Source organism: Myotis lucifugus, unplaced genomic scaffold (genome assembly GCF_000147115.1).
Source record: "Myotis lucifugus unplaced genomic scaffold, Myoluc2.0 scaffold_113, whole genome shotgun sequence".
NCBI lineage: Eukaryota > Metazoa > Chordata > Mammalia > Chiroptera > Vespertilionidae > Myotis > Myotis lucifugus.
In genome coordinates this window covers 1,589,792-1,609,616 of record NW_005871161.1, presented here as the reverse complement: position 1 = coordinate 1,609,616, position 19,825 = coordinate 1,589,792, and the positions used below count along the sequence as shown (strand labels likewise).

Sequence of the window (19,825 nt, the reverse complement as noted above, 5' to 3'; positions counted from 1 at the left end):
GGTAGTGCCCGCTCTGTAAGACTTCATGGCGGTTCAGGGAGGTGGCCCAGGCGCAGGGAAAAGTAGTGGGGTGCAGGGTGCGGGGTGTGGGGAGGAAGGAGCCCCGTTCTCCTCACCGCCCTCGCTGTGTGTGCGCTGCTCTCTCCTCCAGAAGCCAAGGAGACACCGCACCACCCGCCGGGCTGCTGTCCCCTGCTCTCTCGGAGCTCCGCCTCCTGACATGCAAGCAGCCGCATCCACCTGCTGAGCGCCGCTGAGCGGGGTGAGCAGCGCTGGACGGAACCGCCATTCACAGCATGAGCGCTGCTCTAACACGCGCCCTCCGCACAGGGCCCGACACGTCCGGGGCACACGGTAGATGGCATTAGACAGCGCCAGCTTCCAGCTCTTCCAGTTTCCTTTTGTCCTAAAATAAGTAGATAAACAATCCCAAGCTCCTGCGCTGGCCGAGGCCCTGCACACCCTGCCCACTGCCTCCTCCAATCTCACCTCTTCTCCTTCCCCTCTTCCACTGCTACCCTCCCGCCCACTGGCCCGTCTCCTAAATGTCTCCTCAGACATGTCGGTCTCTTGCCCCCAGCAGGGCTCTGCGTGTGCTGTCCCCTCGTGTGGAGCGGCCTCTCCCCACTCCTGGCATGACCGGCCCTTTCTCCCAGCAGAGACCTCAGGTTCCGCGTGGGTTCTGTGATCACCTGGTCTCAGGTGGGCCCCAGTTTCCAGGACGGCAGAGACGATGCTTCTGTTGCTCATCTCTCAGTACCGGCATCTAGCACGGGACCCACAGTTGGTAATCAATACGTATTTTATTGAATGAATGAATGATCAGCTCAGTAAATATTTGTTTTCTCCTCCCTTCTGCATGGAGTTCTTTCCTGGGTGTTTTGCAAATGCAGATGGCATCTCCCCTGAGAATGCAGGCAGGGAAGGCGTTAGATTCCTTTGTTTCCAGCCCAGGGTGCAGTACGGCACAGCGTCTGTACACAACACTCAGAAAAGGGTTGATGGATGAATGCGCGAATCACTGAATGAACGTGCAGCTGGGCACTTCCCCAAAACTTGCTGGGCGGCACTGAACTACGAAGACCTGCGTGTGAGCGGAAGTGCCACCTCCCGTGACAGCGACCATGTGTTCTGCGTTTGTCGGTGGGCCTTTCCTATGCTTGGCCCCCACACGGCCGTCACCCACCCGCCCGCTAATGGGATCATAAAGGCACAGGGACGGGGTCCTGGGCTTTCTCAGAGTCGTCAGCTCAAAGCCCCTTTCATGTGCGGGGTGTGGAGAGAAGAGGAAAGGTGATGGATGGCCCCGTACAAGGAGCGCAGATACCTGGCCTTGTTCTTATCTCGGGCACTCAGAAGGCGTCGGCAGCCGGCGCACTGAGTCACGGGGAACTGAGAGCCGCAAGAATGTCCCCTGATAAAGGCCTGCTGGCCACATGAATGAGGGCGGCTGTGGCTGATTACCTTCTAAGTGAGCAGGGTCAGAGGTGGCTGCTCGCCGCGGCTCGTGGGGGAGGTATTCTCTGTGACCTGGCAGGAATCATTGCCGAGGGCAGCCTGGGCCAGCCGGTTCACACGGCTAATGAGGACAGGGTCACGGGTCCGAGCCCTCCGGAGGCTAGTTATCTGCAGGCCGCGGGAAGATCTGCTTCCCAGCCGTGGTCCGTGTGCTAGCGCTGGGCAACCATCGTGCAAGCCCGTGCCTTTGTCCAGGGGACGGCTTAGGGGAGACCCTTCATCAGAGGAAAGCGGGTTCCTGTTTACGTCTGCCCGGGACATCGGGCACAATGACCAACACATGCTGAGGAGTCACCGTGGGCCAGGCTCTGTGTTGAGTTCCTCTGTGGTGTTTCTCGCTGAACCCTCACAGGAGGGTGTCATCGTCCCCCTTCCCACATCAGAAAGCCAAAGCTTCGCCCTAGCCGGTTTGGCTCAGTGGATAGCATCAGCCTGCAGACTGAAGGGTCTCGGGTTTAATTCCAGTCAAGGGCACATGTCGGGTTGTGGGCTCGATCCCCAGTGTGGGGTGTGCAGGAGGCAGCCGATCAATGATTCCCTCTCATCATTGCTGTTTCTCTCTCTCTCTCTCTCTCTCTCTCTCTCTCTCTCTCTCTCTCCCTCTCCCTCTGAAACCAATAATATATATTTTTAAAGAGAGAGAGAGAGACTGCACCTGGAAAAGCACCTGTCAGGTCAGGTGAGATTCCTCCATTCTGGCAAAGTGTGGACCAGGCGACCTTGACCAGACCTTCCCATCTGCAAGCCCGGATTGCCCCGGCCCCCTCCTTCCCTCACACTCCCCGCCCCTCCTGTGTCATCAGGGGGCTCCCAGGCTGCTCCCATGATAACACTAGAGCCCCCAAAGCTCCGGAATCTGGACCAGGCAGAGACGTCTCTGATGGCAACCGCCCTATGAAGTCAACACTCATCCTGAGACGCACAGGCCCACAGGCGCATCTGTTTTGGGGGGAGCTGCTGGCTGGGGAACCAGAGTCTCTCAGGAACAGCGATGGGGCATCCCAGCGTCAATGGGGCTCTGTGGTGGCGGGAGGAGAGGACGCCCTGGCTCAGGAATGCGCCCTCCGAGCCGGAGCCAGCTGCCCTATACCACGAGGAAAGCGCAGACACTGCACTGCGGTGGGTTCTTAAAGCGCATTCTGTGCACTGAGGGGCCTTGGAGATGTGGAGAGCGCACCCCCCAGGCCATTAAATGCCCAGACAGCCCGGGCCAGAGACAAGAACCAGCAGCCAATGCGCTCAGGGCGGGGCAGAGCGTCTCAAACAAACCAACCTGCGGTGGAGGCGTTTCCCAGCCGGTAAATACCATCTTTCAGGGGCTTCCCAAGGAGACCCAGCCGCCCCCAACCGCCCCCAGCCGCCCCCACGGCCATAAAAGGGCTGCACTGTCTCCAAGGAGCGAGCAGCCAGACACAGGCCTGACCCCGACCCGCAGCCACCCCTTAATTTAGGGCCCTAATCGGTGGAGCCTGATCTGTGGGCGCTGCCGGGGGTTTACTCTGGGAAGAGCCCACAGGCCCCTGAGTGAAGTGGCAGCTGTGGGTGGGAAAGGCCGGCTCTCACCGATGCTAAGTGGGACGCTCTGAACAGACGGTGTGTTGGCAGGAGGCGGTTCGGGCTCCCATTAGGCTGAGGAAACCCCGGATGCCCCCAGGGAGACGGCCTGCAGCGGCCAGCGGGCTCTGGCCTCGGTCTCCCATGCCCTTCCCCCCACACGTCTTTTCAGGGCGTCCTCTCACCCAGCTTTGGCCCCACCAGCACCTGCTCCTACGGACAGCTTGGTTCCAGCCCCTCCAGGAGCTGCTGGGGAAAGCGACCCGAGCCCCTGCGCCTCATCTGTCCATGACCACTGTGTCGCCAGAGGCAGCTCAGTGCCCGTCATAAAGCGGAGACTCCGGAAATCTTTGCTCAAAGAACAAAGAGTCAGAAACAGTCTGCAGTCATCCATCCATCCATCCATCCATCCATCCATCCATCCATCCCTCTATCCATCCATCCATCCTTCTATCCATCTATCCATCCATCCATCCATCCATCCATCCATCCATCCCTCTATCCATCCATCCTTCTATCCATCTATCCATCCGTCCATCCATCCATCCATTCATCCAATCAGCATTGCTCAGTGGGCATGGCTTGTTACAAAAACACTGACCCCAGCCCCACCCAAATTATAATGAATGAGTGGGAGGGATAGTTCTGAGTAGCTGCTGCCCCAAATTAAGGAAGGACTGCTAACTAGTAAGATAGAAAATAAATAGATGATAGGTAGATAAATGATTGGTAGATAGATAGATATGATAGATAGATGATAGACAGATAAATGATAGATACATACATACATAAATGGATAGATGTGATAGATAGACAGATAAATGATAGATAGATACATACATAATTATTTAAACAGGAACTATAAGAAATTATCTAAAAAGTGCTGTTAGAACTTGCATAATTAGTTCCAATTATTGAGGGAGGGAGGGAGCTGCCTGTAGAAGGAATGCAGGGCCTCGCTGTATCCAGGGAACGAGCAATCAGCAAGGACACAGCCTGAGAGGCCCAAGCACAGGGGGACGAAGGCCTCCGGTCCCACGTGGGGACTGTCTCAATGTCCTCTAGAAGCAAAGCCACCAGAGGAGACACTCACGCGAAGGCCAGCTGGGCACGATGCTCTGCAGTACCTTTCTGACTTGAGCTGTGTGGAGACCTCCTGCCTCTGCTCCCAGCACACCTGGGGCAAGTGGAGGCACACTCTCCTGCCCCCTGCTGGCCTGAAAACGCCAAGGAAGAAGGCCTGGCACAGCTTACCCACACTGCATTCACACACTCCCTTCCTCCCTAATTTTAGGAGACTGTCAGCATAGAGGCCCCCCACCTCCTCAGAAAGGGGAGAAGGTGGATCATGGCAGCAAATCCCTGTCTGGTTCCCTCTGTGACAACTAGGACTAGGAGGATTTGAAGCCATTTAAAGCCAATCTCAGATAACACAGGGCTAACTGGATTCAAATGCAAAGACCCCTGATGTTTAAAAAAAAACCAAACAACTAGTGATGTGTGCTCTACTGCAGGCTGTGAAGCAGGCAAGAAGAGCAGAGCCTAGAGTCCCTACCAGAGGGAGGGACATCCATAGACATGCTCCACTGCCTGAGAATTTCTAAAAATTGAGGAGTTCAACGTCCCAGACCAGAGACCCACTCCTCCCACCCCCTGGTTTTGGGGCTGCCCGTGGGACCACAGCAGGGACACCCAGGCTTCCAACGTGTCCCTCACTGTTGTCTCGGTTCAGTTCACTCGAGAACAGCTTATTGAGTATCACCTACATGTTAGACCTGGGTAGGTTATTTGTAGACATTATTTAATTTGATCCAATAACAACCCAATAAAGGGAGAAAAAGGAAGCGGGGTGGATGAAGTTGTCTGGCAGAGGTCGCCCAGCGGTGACCTCAGACTCCGGCCCAGACCTGTGCAGCCACAAGTCTTCCTGAGGACGGGCTCCGTTCTCCAAGAAGACAGCAAAGCCCCACATTTTTGTTACCAGGAAACCCCTGGTGGGGCTCAGGCTGCCTGTCACTGTGTCCAATAACGAAGGCAGGGTCGAATCATAGAAGACATTTATTGAGGCCAGCCAACCAAGAAGAGAGGGTGCTTACAAGCATTCAATGGGGGACAGGGTTATACAGGGGAAGGGGCTGGGGTGAGGCTGGGGATGCAATGCAGCTATGTGCAGCTCTGGAGGTCCCCAGACGTAAGCTATTGTCATCAGGTAATGAAATGATGTTGATAAGATGATGTTTTGACTCCTGGTGGGTGGGTCTGACCATGCTTATTGGGTCTGCTTGCTGGGTTCACAGCTGAGTCACCTCCTCCATCACTTCCCACAGGCCTTGGAAAGGAAACTTAGGAACAACTTAACCCCCTATTCACATAAGTACTAGTATATGTGTTCTAAGATTTAAAATGATATGATTATTTTTCAGATTAATGCAGGTGCTCTATCTATCAGATTATAAGTCCCCCTACCATTTGCACCAGCCCTGCTTTCCAATGGGATGACCAAGGTTGCAATATTTTGAACAGTTCCTGTGCTTGGCTTAATTCATTTAGAAACTATATACCCTGCTTACTGAGCGACATTCAAGCTCTTCACAGCTTCTGCCTGGGCTCAGCATGAGACAACAGGTTTCCCACAGAATCCATAGTAATCCCGGCAGAAGGGCTGGCGTTTCTGGAGACACTGGAAACAGCTCTAAGTTCCCCATAACTCACTCTTACCTCCCAGAGCTCTTTATGGGGATTATTCAATACAACCAATGCAGTGTTTAAAAGGAAGGTTCAGAGGCTATAAAAAGAAGCCAGTGTTGACCCCCTCTGCCCCACCCATTTCTCCCAGCCTATTCCACGTTAAATGCAGCAGGGAGGCATCAAAGGAGAAGGGAAAAGGGGGGGGAGGGAGGTGGGAGAGCAGAGCAGAGAGAGGGGTCTGCCTTTACTCTGAAGTCCCAAAGCAAATCAAGGAAAGTGTCTGCCATCACAAGCTTCCTTCTGTGTGTCAATGCTGCCCCCTTCTGGTGTAAATTATAAATTCATTAGAAAATAGCGCCAATCATGGTCATTCAATAGGAGAAGCACAAGGATGTGATCCTATGAGTTTACATATATATATCCCCCAGGTAGTCCTGGGATCTATTTCAACCAGAATTAAATATATCTACTTTTCAAGCTCCTACCTTTTAAGATATACCACTGATCTTTTAAAATATACCACTGAGTGCCTGGGCAATTAGAGAAACTCCTTCAATGTTCTCCCTACATCCACGTGGGCCCCCACCTTCCAACCCATCCCCCCACTCAGCAGCCAGAGTCGCCTGTGGTTTGTGACAACATGGACCAACCTTGAAGGTCTTGTGCTAAGCGAAATAAATCAAAGACAAAGACTTATCCCTTATTTGTGGAATAGATACAGACTCAGATACAGAGAACAGCTTGGGGGTGTTTACATCAAACGACAGGAGGGGGACTGACTAGTCTGAATGGACAGACCCCTTGGCCTGCCCCCCCAGGTGGTCTCGGACCTCAGCCAGCTGGCTCAGCACGGAGAGGGCCCCATAGAGGGCAGACAGGGGCTCCTTGGCTTCCGGGTCCCAGGTTGACCTGGGGCTGTTCAGCTCCATCTCCAGGCCACACTCATCCAGCAGCCCATAGGTAATGGCCAAGCCCTCCCCCTGGAGTGGGGCGAGGAGCTCGGGCTGGAGGGTAAAGGGAGTGTTCTCAGAGCAGTTGAAGTTGGGCTCCAGGATGCTCCCCACCTTGAAGAAACAGTATCAGATGTTACAGGCCAGCCTCTGAGGTCAAGAAGAGAGAACCTTCAGTCCCAAGGGCCAGGGGTAATGCAGGGTGACTGTGGGGGCAGGAGCTCTGGGGTTGCGACCTGTTCCTATATTGTGGTCAGTGTGACCACGGACACGTTGTTGGAAATCACTGAGCACTGGCTCCGCAGCTGATAAATAGGGACACTGACACTTACTCAGCAGAATAGTGGGGTTTGGAATTGTGTGTGTATGCCTGCGTGTGCAATGTGTGTATGTACGTGTCTACACACACATATGTACTTACATATATATGCATGCAGAGACAGAGCATCCAATTTGCAAATGGTACCCTTGTGAGTACAGCAGGGGTATAACTCAGATACCCTGAGCTCCCCAAACCTGTATTCCTAGACGGCTATTTTAGAACTGGGGGGGGGGGGTCTCTGCAGGGTTGCCATGGAAACTGAGACCTTCCCCAGGTAGACTCATGCCCACTGGGCCTGTTTCCCAGACGGAGATGCAGCCTGGATTTCCCAGGCCCACACCGAGACCTCCCCTCCCCTCCCAGCAGCAACCCCAGTCATCTCTCCTTTCTCAGAACCATTCTTATCCTGCTTCCCTCACTCTTTTCCAAGACGCCGGCCCCTGGGGATTGCTCACCAGGTCCCTCTGCAGGAGGAGGATCCTCTTCTCCATGGACTGAGCCAGCAGGACATGTTGGATGTCACTCAGCACTGGGGACAGGGGGACATTTGGGGAAAGAGTCAGATGTTCCTGTCCCCACGGTGAACTCAGAGACCTTTAGAAGTGAACTCTGAGGCAGAGGAATAAAACTCGCTGGCGTGAAGGTCAAGTTCCCTGCCCTGGAAAGTCCCCCTTCTGCTCGTGCTTGTGGGATGGTCTCCAGGAAGCTCCTAACATGGTCCTGGGTGGGTTTCTATGGCTGGACCTGGCATCACCGCCCCACTGATCCGCTGCATGAACCTGGCTGGCCTTGCAGACCTCAGGCTCTGTCACAGGGCAAGTTCATCACACTGAGCCCTACTGACCTCGGAGAGGCCTGTGATGTGAGGGTGAAAAATCATAACATGTCAAGGGGTTTGGAGAGGTGACACCTAAGGTAACCCTTTCGGGGCTCTGGGGGACCAACCTTGTGACTCCCCCATTCTTCCTCCAAACCACTCTTACCCATTAAGGCTTCAAGCAGGTAAAGGATGAGGCACTTTGAGCCAACCTCTGGATGGCAGGAGTCCTTTTGCAGTTCAGTTAGGATGGTGCCACCAGGGCCATCCAAATGACCAAAGGGTTCCTGTTCAAGCTATAGGAGACAGGGCTTATTAATGATGGTGATAATAACATCAGTGATTTCGCCTGTAAATTCTGCATCTACAAGTGATTAACCAAGGAGTGGGGGTAATGGCTCCATGCACCCCCAGGGAACATGGAGCACCCCCAGTCTGTGAGGGCTGCCTTCCTGGCCCTGGTTGTTGGACACAGGACATAGTCCCCAACCTCAGACATCCTTCTCATCCCACTAAGATTACCCCCATTTTCCTTTCCCCACACACCTTGGCTGTGCCCCTGAAACATCCCCCATTTACAAGTCGGATCAGCCTTAGGAAGTAGCGGGGCCCCTCACCTTGTCCATGAGGTCCTGAAGTGGCTTGCAGTCCTGAAGATCCTCACGGTCCTTAAGCATGGCCAGGAGGTTGGAGAACACAACACCCTGCATGTCCTTTGAGAGCTCGGCCGCTTTTATGTTCTGGGAAACCTCCTCTTGTAGCAGCCTGAAATCTGCCCATGGGGGCTTCCAGATTAGCTTTGGTAACGGATATGGACCAATGAACCAAGAGGTCACAGTTTGACTCCCGGTCAGGGGTCAGGGCACATGCCCAGGTGTGGGCTCAATCCCCAGTGTGGGGTGTGCAGGAGGCAGCCAATCAATGGTTCTCTCTCATCATTGATGTTTTTCTCTCTCTTTCCCTCTCCCTTACTCTCTGAAATCAATAAAAAAAATTTTTTAAGGGAAAAAAAGGAAAGAAATCTGCCCTCGGGCATTAATGCCAAACAGAAAACAGAATTCTCAGATCAGACCATTCCTCTCCTTCCAACACGAGCAAAATTGCTCTTCCCTTCAAGCTGCTGACCCAGAGCATCTCTGAAGATGGCATGGTTGAGCTCTGGGTTGGAATTGCCACAACAGGCTAGAAAAATGGAAAGTCTCTGCTGAGATGAGGTGGGGGTACATGCAGGGACGAAAGGAGAGGATCTGGGAAAGGGTCACGGGAAGAGGAAGAAACTGACCAGGTGCTCACTTCTGACACGTGGGAAATAATGTGGGTTCTAGACTGGTCTCCAGAGATGAAAATGTCAGAGGTTCCAGCATTGGACCTCAAAATGAGGGTGTCATGACAACTATCTGAATACGTATATACAGTGTTTGGTAATACATGCAGATGTGCCTGTATCTTCAGGGTCTATAAGGAATTAACCAAGGAGTGGATGTTGGGGGCTGCCTGCTTCTGCCAGGAAACCTGAGGTGGACTCAAGGTGGCCCTAGTGAGAGTGAGAAGTCACTAGAATGGAAGTGCCAGGGAGGCAGGCATTTCTATTTGGTTCACTGTCCTATCCCAGTGCTCAGAAAATGCCTCCTGCCCAATGAGTCTTTAATAAATGCTTCCTGCATGCATTAACGAATGAATGAATGAATGAATGAATGAATGAATGAAAAGTAGCCATGACCAAACTGTAAGTCTGGAATTAAAGCTCAGTTTTCTGAGTAGTTTGGAAACCTCCAATTTGGGTTCTGAGCTCTGCCTTTTCCTACCCAGCAGCCTCAGGTTCCCTCTTAGTGAACACCCAGCCCAAGGGGTGCCTGCACCCTTCCTAGGAAGAGAATGGCAAGTGGTCATCTCCCTCTCTCACCCCCCAAATTTGCTTGAGAGACACTTCCTAGCTTCCACCCTCTACTGCTACCACCCTCTTGCTTAACCTCTTTGTGCTCCATCTCAGTCCATCCCTCCACATTCTTGACCCTTCCTGGCCCTTCGATCCCACAGAAACTATGACCTGTCCCTGAGGCCATTGTGACAAAGGCAGGGGCACTCTGCCCTGCTCACCAGATGAGTACAATGAGGATCCTCCCCAACCCCAGCAAACACACACTCATCTCTTCAGAGGCAGGAATGTTCTTTACTGCCTAGAGAGAAATCAAATTAACACCTAAAAATTAATCTCTGAAGACTCTGTCTACATTCTGCCCTCTACTCCCTGACCCCTCTTTTCCATCCACCCCTGCCCTTTGCCCAGGGAACCAGAGCCCAGTGGCTCAGATGAGGACAGCCAAGGCAATCATATGGGGTTTCAGTTGTAAAAAAGGGGGCCTCGTGGAGGGATCACATCCCACTTTATAGTCTCCTGTCCACTTAAGGACTGTGGCTGACATATGCCTGCTGTTGGAAAGAGGAACAGAAGTGGTCACTCACAACAGCTAGTCTCTGCTCCCCAAACACACACACTCCTACCCCAGTACTCAAAGGAGACAGGATCTCCCTGAGGCCAGGGGCCTGTGTAGGTCACAGCAGTGAGATGAGGAGGTGGTGAAGGAGCCTGGCTGGGGAAGGTTTCCCTGTGGGTTTGTCGGGGCTGAGATTAGACCATTCCTCTAGGGACAGGATGTAGATAAACTGGTGAGCAGGGTGTTTATGGGGTAAAGAGGGTCAAGGTACCCCTATGTTCATAGCAACACGATTTACCATAGCTAAGATTTGGAAATAGTGTAAGTGCCCATCAGCAGATGAGTGGATTAAGAAACTGTGGTACAGCTACACAATGGAATGCTATGCTGCAATAAATAAGAAGAAACTCTCACCATTTGCAACAGCATGGATGGACCAGGAGAGTATTTTGCTAAGTGAAATAGGCCAGTCAGAGAAAGATAAATATCACGTGATCTCACTCATTTGTAGAATATAATGAATAACATAAACTGATGAACAATAGAGCCAGAGACATAGAAGCATCAAACAGACTGCCGAACCTCAGAGGGAAGGCAGGGGAGGGTGGGGGTAAGAGATCAACCAAAGGACTTGTATGCATGTATATAAGCATAAGGCATGGACACAGACAGTAGGGGAGTGAGGGCATGTGCTGAGGGATGGGAACAGCCAGGGAGAGGTTAATGGGAGAAAAAGGAGACATATGTAATACTTTAAACAATAAAGTATTTAAATTTAAAAAGGGGAGGTCAAGGTCTAAGCATTATGGCCAACTTACCTGCTGAAAAGGTTTTCTGATCATCATCATCATCATCACCATCATCATCACCATCATCATCATCACCATCTGTAAAGTGAAGAATGCCTAGGTGGGAAGAAGCCAGGTCAGCAGAGCAGGGTATCCCTGCTGGAGCCCCTCACATTCCAGCACCTGCAGCCCCCACACTCCCTCCTCTGGGCCTGGTGTGCAGCTTTGCTCAGGGATCCTGGGGACACCTTGCATCAGAATCACCAGGGACGCTTGTGGAAACTCATTAGAGTCCCTGACTCACTCCATACTTTCTGCACCAGGCTCTCTAAAAAGGAAGCTAGAACCTGCAGTTTCCATAGGCACTGGGTGATGCTTATTCACTCTAGTCTCACATTGAAGAACTGCCTTATCAAAGGAAATAAAATCACCTTCTTCATACACTTTGTCTTCCTCTTCCAGTCGTATCTCTTCCCTACACATGTGGGTCCTTTCTACCCTACTCCTGGGTAGTTTCACAATTCACGTAGAGAAATTTTCAAAGTTCTGAAATTCCTAACAATCATGTTTACTAAGTACATGACAAGGGCCAGGAGCCCATGAAGGAAGGAGGCAGAGAAAAAGCAGTCCCATTATAGGAGACCCCAAGACCATGGTGAGGCAGTAGCCAGGGAGAAGAGAGTCCAAGGTAGGAATAATCAAGTGTGTGGTTGTTGATGATGATGTGAGTAAATTCCAGGGAAGACAGATTGCAGTGGGGCGAGGCATGGACAGTAGGTAGGGAGTGAGAAAGAGGAACAGAAATGGACACTCACAACAGCTTAGTCTCTGCTCCCCAAACACAGAAGATTCTTGAAGGAAGTTGGCAGTGAGTGGAAACTGGGTGGGAAGATGGGACACGCGTGAGTGAGGGGTTATGAGATGGCAGAGAACTGACCTTGTGGTCAGGTCAGGGGAAGGGTCGAGGTGAGCTGGAGAGAGGGAAGATAGATTTGGCTCAGCCACCTTATCAGACATTTATCTCCATCAGCTCTGGAGCTAAGGTCTCACTTCCATTTCATAGATAACATGGAGGACAGAGGAATTCTTATTTTCTCCAAAGCCACAAAGCAAGCAACTTATTGAACTGTTCTGTGTATTAGTTTACACTATGAGGTGTTAGGAGGGTGAAATTAGTTCATGGAAGTGAAATGCTCACTGCACTGGGCCATTCTTTGTAAAATTTCCTTCTAGTCACCCTTAGGCCTAAACTGTAGAAACAGAAAAGCTTTGTGCACCCCCTAGTGGGCAGGAAATGATTTGCAGACACTGCTGTGAGGTTAGCCTTTGGAATCTAACACCATTTAGTTCACACTTATCAACACCAAAAAACATAATTTTGGCGTTTGAGTTCAGCCACTGACCCTGCAAGACTAGAGAGTTCATACTCACTCCATCTACAGCCAGTGACAGGAGGTGACTGACTGCAGGACCCATCCTTCACCACATGTTGCAGTGAGGACGATAGTGAACAGTGAGTATGTACACGTGTGTGTGTGTGTGTGTGTGTGTGTGTGTGTGTGTGAGAGAGAGAGAGAGAGAGAGAGAGAGAGAAAGTTATATGTGGTGAGGGAATCCCCAATCTCCAAGTAGAAATATCAGGTTGACCTCTACCTGACACTCAACATTTGGGCACAAAGGGACCAAGAACCCTGAGTTAGTTGTTTCATGAATCCACAAATGAAGGAAATAACTAATTAATAAAGAAATAATGAATGAATGAATGAATGAAAACTGGGGCTAAGGAAAGTATAAATTTAAAAATAAAACTCGGTTTTCTGAGTTGTTGGAAACATCCAATTTAGGTTCTGAGACAGGGTCTTCCCTATCAGGCAGGCTTCAGGTTCCCTCTTAGTAAACACCTAGTCAGAAGGGTTCTGTATTCTTTATAGAAAAATTGGCCTTCTCCCTTTCTCATCTCGCCAAATTTGCTTTAGAGACACTTCCAAGAGTTCTGCCCTTTACTGCCACCCTCCTCTTGCTGAACCTCTTCCTGCTTTTGCCAGTCCATCCCTCCAACTTTCCAACCTTTCCTGACCATTCCCAAACCTTTCTTACCCTTGCCATCCCACAGACCTATGGCCAATACCCGGAGTCATGGTGGCAAAGGCAGGTCTAATCTACCTTGCTCCCAGATGAGTACAATGACCCTCCCCAAACCCAGCAAACACACACTCACTATTGGGAGGTTCTTCGATGCCTAGAGAGAAATCAAATGAAAACCCAAAAGTTAATCTTTGAAGACTCCCAGTCTATCTACATCCTGTCCCCTACTCCCGGACCTCTCTTTTCCATCCACCCCTGCCCTTGGCCCAAGGAACCAGAGCCCAGTGGCTCAGATGAGGATGGCAAAGGCAATCACATGGGGTTTCAGTTGTAAAAAAGGGGCCACGTGGTGGGTTCACATCCCACTTTATAGTCTCCTGTCCACTTAAGGACTGTGGCTGACGTATGCCTGCTGTTGGAAAGAGGTACAGAAATGGTCACTCACAACAGCTTAGTCTCTGCTCCCCAAATACACACTCAAAGGAGACAGGATCTCCCTGTGGACAGGGGCCTGTGTCACAGCAGTGACATGAGGAGGTGGTAGAGCAGCCTGGCTGGGTAAGGTTTCCCTGAGGGTCTGGGAATTTATGAGTCAACGAGGGTATTTATGGGTCAATGAGGGTCAAGGGCTCAGCAGGGCCTGAGTTCCAAGCAGAGAACCTGACCAACTCACCTGATGGACATGTAGCACATTGTAACTCGTCTTTGCTCCACTCATCTGGGTGGAAAAAGACAGGTCAGCAGAACAGGGTATCCCTGCTGGAGCCCCTCACATCCCAGCACCAGCAGCCCCACACTTCCTCCTCTGGGCCAGGTGTGCAGCTTTGCTCAGGGGTCCTGGGGACCCCTTGCATCAGAATCACCTGGGACACTTGTGGAAACTCATTAGAGTCCCTGACCTCACTCCATACCTTCTGCACCAGGCTCTCTAAAAGGGAAGCTAGAACCTGCAGTTTCCAAAGGCACCTGGGTGATGGTTACCCACTCTAGTCTCACATTGGAGAACTGCCTTGTCCACGGAAAGAAATCGCCTCTTTCCTGCCCTTTGCCTTCCTCTCCTGACTCTCCTCCCTCACACATCTACTCCTCCCCTGCCCTCCTCCTGGGTGGTTTCACATTTCACATAGAGAAATGTTCATAGTTCTGAAACTTGCCTAACAATCATATTGACGTGTTTGACAAGGGCCAGGAGTCCATGAAGGAAGGAGGCAGAGGAAAGCAGTCCCATTATAGGAGACCCCAAGACCATGGTGAGGCAGTTGCCAGGGAGAAGAGAGTCCAAGGCGGGAATAATCAAGTGTGGGGGTGTTGATGATGTGAGTAAATTCCCAGGAGGACAGACTGCAGTGGGGCGAGGCATGGACAGCAGGTAGGGAGTGAGCAGGGTGCAGAAGATTCTTTAAGGAAGTGGGCAGTGAGGGGACACTGGGTGGGAAGAGGGGACATGCCTGAGTGAGGGGTTATGAGATGACAGAGACCTGACCAAGGTTCCTGCACCCCCTTGAGGTCAGGTCAGGGGAAGGGTCGAGGTGAACTGGAGAGAGGGAAGATAGATTTGGCTCAGCCACCTTATCTGACATTTATCTCCATCAGCTCTGGAGCTAAGATCTCACTTTCATTTCATAGATAACATGGAGGACAGAGGAATTCTTATTTTCTCCAAAGCCACAAAGCAAGCAACTTATTGAACTGTTCTGTGTATTAGTTTACACTATGAGGTGTTAGGAGGGTGAAATTAGTTCATGGAAGTGCAATGCTCGCTGCACTGGGCCATTTACTCTTTCTAAAATTTCCTTCTAGTCACCCTTAGGCCTGAAATGTTGAAACAGACAAGCTTCGTGCACCCCCTAGTGGGCAGGAAATGCCTTGCAGACACTGCTGTGAGGTTAGCCTTTGAAATCTAACTCCATTTAGTTCACACTTGTCAACACCACAAAACATAATTTTGAAGTTTCAGTTCAGCCACTGACCCCACAAAATTGAAGAACTCATACTCATTCCATCTACAGCCAGTGACAGGAGGTCTCTGACAGTCGGACCCAACCTTCACCAGATATTACAGAGAGGACTCTATTGTGAACAGTGAGTGTGTACACGTGTGTGTGTGTGACCTCTACCTGACTTCAACATTTGGGTACAAAGGCACCAAGAACCCTGAGCTCATTGTTGCATGAATCCACGAATGAAGGAAATAACTAATTAATAAAGAAATAATGAATGAATGAATGAAAACTGGGGCTAAGGAAAGTAAAAAATTTAAAAATAAAACTCGGTTTTCTGAGTTGCTGGAAACCTCCTATTTGGGTTCTGAGACTGGGTCTTCCCTACCCACTATGATTCAGGTTCCCTCTTAGTAAACACCTAGTGAGATGGGTTCCTGTATTCTTTATAGAATAAGTGGCCTTCTTCCTTTCTGGTCTGCCAAATTTGCTTTAGAGACACTTCCAAGGGTTCTGCCCTCTTCTGCCACCCTCCTCTTGCTGAACCTCTTCCTGCTTTTGCCAGTCCATCCCTCCAACTTTCCAACCTTTCCTGACCATTCCCAAACCTTTCTTACCCTTGCCATCCCACAGACCTATGGCCAATCCCCGTGGGCATGGTGGCAAAGGCTGGTCTAATGTACTCTGCTCACCAGATGAGTACAATGACCCTCCCCAACCCCAGCAAACACACACTCACCATTGGAAGTTTCTTCGGTGCCTAGAGAGAAATCAAATGAACACCTAAAAGTTAATCTCTGAAGACTCCCAGTCTATCTACATCCTGTCCCCTACTCCCTGACCTCTCTTTTCCATCCATCCCTGCCCTTTGCCCAGGGAACCAGAGCCCAGTGGCTCAGATGAGGATGGCAAAGGCAATCACATGGGGTTTCAGTTGCAAAAAAGGGGCCACGTGGTGGGTTCACATCCCACTTTATAGTCTCCTGTCTACTTAAGGACTGTGGCTGACGTATGCCTGCTGTTGGAAAGAGGAACAGAAATGGTCACTCACAACAGCTTAGTCTCTGCTCCCCAAATACACACTCAAAGGAGACAGGATCTCCCTGTGGACAGGGGCCTGTGTCACAGCAGTGACATGAGGAGGTGGTAGAGCAGCCTGGCTGGGTAAGGTTTCCCTGAGGGTCTGGGAATTTATGAGTCAACGAGGGTATTTATGGGTCAATGAGGGTCAAGGGCTCAGCAGGGCCTGAGTTCCAAGCAGAGAACCTGACCAACTCACCTGATGGACATGTAGCACATTGTAACTCGTCTTTGCTCCACTCATCTGGGTGGAAAAAGACAGGTCAGCAGAACAGGGTATCCCTGCTGGAGCCCCTCACATCCCAGCACCAGCAGCCCCACACTTCCTCCTCTGGGCCAGGTGTGCAGCTTTGCTCAGGGGTCCTGGGGACCCCTTGCATCAGAATCACCTGGGACACTTGTGGAAACTCATTAGAGTCCCTGACCTCACTCCATACCTTCTGCAACAGGCTCTCTAAAAGGGAAGCTAGAACCTGCAGTTTCCAAAGGCACCTGGGTGATGGTTACCCACTCTAGTCTCACATTGGAGAACTGCCTTGTACACGGAAAGAAATTGCCTCTTTCCTGCCCTTTCCTTCCTCTCCTGACTCTCCTCCCTCACACATCTACTTCCTTCCTGCCCTCCTCCTGGGTGGTTTCACATTTCACATAGAGAAATGTTCATAGTTCTGAAACTTGCCTAACAATCATATTGACGTGTTTGACAAGGGCCAGGAGTCCATGAAGGAAGGAGACAGAGAAAAAGCAGTCCCATTATAGGAGACCCCAAGACCATGGTGACGCAGTAGCCAGGGAGAAGAGAGTCCAAGGTGGGAATAATCAAGTGTGGGGGTGCTGATGATGATGTGAGTAAATTCCCAGGAGGACAGACTGCAGTGGGGCGAGGCATGGACAGCAGGTAGGGAGTGAGCAGGGTGCAGAAGATTCTTTAAGGAAGTGGGCAGTGAGGGGACACTGGGTGGGAAGAGGGGACATGCCTGAGTGAGGGGTTATGAGATGACAGAGACCTGACCAAGGTTCCTGCACCCTTTTGTGGTCAGGTCAGGGGAAGGGTCCAGGTGAGCTGGAGGGAGGGAAGATAGATTTGGCTCAGCCACCTTATCAGACATTTATCTCCATCAGCTCTGGAGCTAAGATCTCACTTCCATTTCATAGATAACATGGAGGACAGAGGAATTCTTATTTTCTCCAAAGCCACAAAGCAAGCAACTTATTGAACTGTTCTGTGTATTAGTTTACACTATGAGGTGTTAGGAGGGTGAAATTAGTTCATGGAAGTGCAATGCTCGCTGCACTGGGCCATTTACTCTTTCTAAAATTTCCTTCTAGTCACCCTTAGGCCTGAAATGTTGAAACAGACAAGCTTCGTGCACCCCCTAGTGGGCAGGAAATGCCTTGCAGACACTGCTGTGAGGTTAGCCTTTGAAATCTAACTCCATTTAGTTCACACTTGTCAACACCACAAAACATAATTTTGAAGTTTCAGTTCAGCCACTGACCCCACAAAATTGAAGAACTCATACTCATTCCATCTACAGCCAGTGACAGGAGGTCTCTGACAGTCGGACCCAACCTTCACCAGATATTACAGAGAGGACTCTATTGTGAACAGTGAGTGTGTACACGTGTGTGTGTGTGACCTCTACCTGACTTCAACATTTGGGTACAAAGGCACCAAGAACCCTGAGCTCATTGTTGCATGAATCCACGAATGAAGGAAATAACTAATTAATAAAGAAATAATGAATGAATGAATGAAAACTGGGGCTAAGGAAAGTAAAAATTTTAAAAATAAAACTCGGGTTTTCTGAGTTGCTGGAACCTCCCAATTTGGGTTCTGAGACTGGGCTTCCCTACCACTATGATTCAGGTCCCTCTTAGTAAACTTTAGTGAGATGGGTTCCTGTATTCTTTATAAGAAAAAAGTGGCCTTCTTCCCTTTCTGGTCTGGCCAAATTTGTGCTTTAGAGACACTTCCAAGGGTTCTGCCCTCCACTGCCACCCTCCTCTTGCTGAACCTCTTCCTGCTTTTGCCAGTCCATCCCTCCAACTTTCCAACCTTTGCTGACCATTCCCAAACCTTTCTTACCCTTGCCATCCCACAGACCTATGGCCACTCCCTGGGGTCATGGTGGCAAAGGCAGGTCTAATCTACCTTGCTCACCAGATGAGTACAATGACCCTCCCTAATCCCAGGAAACACACACTCACTATTGGGAGGTTCTTCGATGCCTAGAGAGAAATCAAATGAACACCTAAAAGTTAATCTCTGAAGACTCTCAGTTTATCTACATTCTGTCCCCTACTCCATGACCCCTCTTTTCCATCCACCCCTGCCCTTTGCCCAGGGAACCAGAGCCCAGTGGCCCAGGTGAGGATGGCAAAGGCAATCACGTGGGATTCCCGTTGTAAAATGGGGCCTCGTGCAGGGATCACATCCCACTTTCCTGGCTCTACAGTCTCCTGTCCACTTAAGGATTGTGCTTGCTAATGGAAAGAAAAATAGGAGTGATCACTCACAAAGGCTTTTTCTCTGCTCCCCCTACCCACCCACCCCACCCCCCACATACACACACACACACACACACACACACTCCAACCCCCAGTACTTAAAGGAGACATGTGGTTCTCCCTGGTGTCAGGGGCCTGTGTCACAGCAGTGAAATGAGGAGGTGATGGAGAAACCTGGCTGGGGAAGGTTTCCCCATGGGTTTGTCAGGGCTGAGCCCCAGAAGGGTGTTTATGGGTGTCTAAAGGGGGTCAAGGACTCACTGGGACTGAGGTCTAAGCATTATTAAAAGGCCAACTCACCTGCTGGAAAGGTTTCCTGATCATTAGAATATCCGATGTGAAGAATTTCTGGGTGAGAAGAAGTCGGGTCAGCAGAGCAGGGTATCCTTCTAGTCACCCTTAGGCCTGAACTGTTGAAACAGACAAGCTTCGTGTACCCCCTAGTGGGCAGGAAATGACTTGCAGACACTGCTGTGAGGTTAGCCTTTGGAATCTAACTCCATTTAGTTCACACTTGTCAACACTTTCAAAACATAATTTTGAAGTTTCAGTTCAGTTACTGACCCCACAAAATTGAAGACTTCATATTCATTCCATCTACAGCCAGTGATAGGAAGTCTCTCACAGCAGAACCCACCTTCACCAGATGTTGCAGGGAGGACTCTATAGTGAACAGTGAATGTGTGTGTGTGAGTGTGTGTGTGTGTGTGTGTGTGAGAGAGAGAGAGAGAGAGAGAGAGAGAGAGAGAGAGAGAGAGATCCTATATAATAAAAGGATAATATACAAATTGACTGAACGGCACAACAACCGTTTGCTATGACGCGGACTGACCACCAGGGGACAAATGTTCAACTTAGGAGCTGCCCCTTGGTGGTCAGTGCACTCCCACAGGGGGAGCCCTGCTCACCCAGAAGCCCGGCTCACGGCTGGTGTGCACAGTGGGGGCAGCACTAAGGTTGTCCAACTGACGGGGAGCAGGCCTAAGCCAGCAGTTGGATATCCCTCGAGGGCTCCCATTCTGCAAAATCGTGCAGGCCAGGCTGAGCAGTCCCACCCCTTGTCTCCCCACCCCAAGTGCACGAATGTCATTCAGCCAGGCCTCTAGTATACTAGAGGGCAAAGTACGTGCACGGGGG

At 50.7% G+C, this 19,825-nt stretch overlaps 1 protein-coding gene across 1 annotated transcript in view; it reads right to left on the bottom strand.

Annotated features, from left to right (window-relative positions):
• Positions 1 to 5,112: 5,112 nt before the first annotated feature.
• Positions 5,113 to 19,825, bottom strand: part of LOC102432444 (gasdermin-C-like) — a 43,495-nt gene continuing 28,782 nt past the window's right edge. Inside the window, exons 9-16 of the mRNA XM_023757754.1 lie at positions 18,989 to 19,036; positions 16,377 to 16,421; positions 13,831 to 13,875; positions 11,103 to 11,148; positions 8,467 to 8,621; positions 8,016 to 8,145; positions 7,488 to 7,561; positions 5,113 to 6,824 (exon numbers count right to left, since the gene is read on the bottom strand). Coding sequence (XP_023613522.1) covers positions 6,540 to 6,824; positions 7,488 to 7,561; positions 8,016 to 8,145; positions 8,467 to 8,621; positions 11,103 to 11,148; positions 13,831 to 13,875; positions 16,377 to 16,421; positions 18,989 to 19,036 — 828 coding nt within the window. The 3' untranslated portion in view covers positions 5,113 to 6,539. The remainder of the gene's footprint in view (positions 6,825 to 7,487; positions 7,562 to 8,015; positions 8,146 to 8,466; positions 8,622 to 11,102; positions 11,149 to 13,830; positions 13,876 to 16,376; positions 16,422 to 18,988; positions 19,037 to 19,825) is intronic.